The 344-nt window shown below is 66.9% G+C and overlaps 1 protein-coding gene across 1 annotated transcript in view; it reads right to left on the bottom strand.

The window, feature by feature from the left end:
* Positions 1-5: 5 nt before the first annotated feature.
* The window catches only part of LOC103921332 (zinc finger protein 271-like), a gene marked incomplete at its 3' end in the record, with an annotated part of 9,377 nt that continues 9,038 nt past the window's right edge, over positions 6-344 (bottom strand). The window contains 1 exon segment of the mRNA XM_009329276.1: positions 6-338. Within this exon segment, the coding sequence (XP_009327551.1) occupies positions 6-338 (333 nt within the window).

Genomic DNA, 344 nt, shown 5'->3' with positions numbered 1-344 from the left:
CTCTCGAAGAAGCTGTTCCCGCAGCTGGCACAGTGGTAGGGCTTCTCCCTGGTGTGGGTCCGCTGGTGCTTGAGTAAGAACGTGCTCTCGCTGAAGCTCTTTCCGCACTGGGGGCACTTGTAGGGCCGCTCGCCCAGGTGGGTCCGCCGGTGCGTGTTGAGGTTGGAGTTGCTCTTGAAGCTCTTCCCGCACTGGGGGCACTTGTAGGGCCGCTCGCCGGTGTGGATGCGCTGGTGGAGGACGAGGTCCGAGCTGCGGCTGAAGCTCTTCCCGCACTTGGTGCAGGCGTAGGGTCGCTCGCCGGCGTGCAGCCGCTGGGGCTTCGCCCGGGCCGAGCGCTCGCC

Source organism: Pygoscelis adeliae, unplaced genomic scaffold, assembly GCF_000699105.1.
Source record: "Pygoscelis adeliae isolate BGI_AS28 unplaced genomic scaffold, ASM69910v1 Scaffold647, whole genome shotgun sequence".
NCBI lineage: Eukaryota > Metazoa > Chordata > Aves > Sphenisciformes > Spheniscidae > Pygoscelis > Pygoscelis adeliae.
The sequence above is the reverse complement of the archived record's forward strand: the minus strand, read 5'-3'. Positions and strand labels throughout refer to the sequence as shown.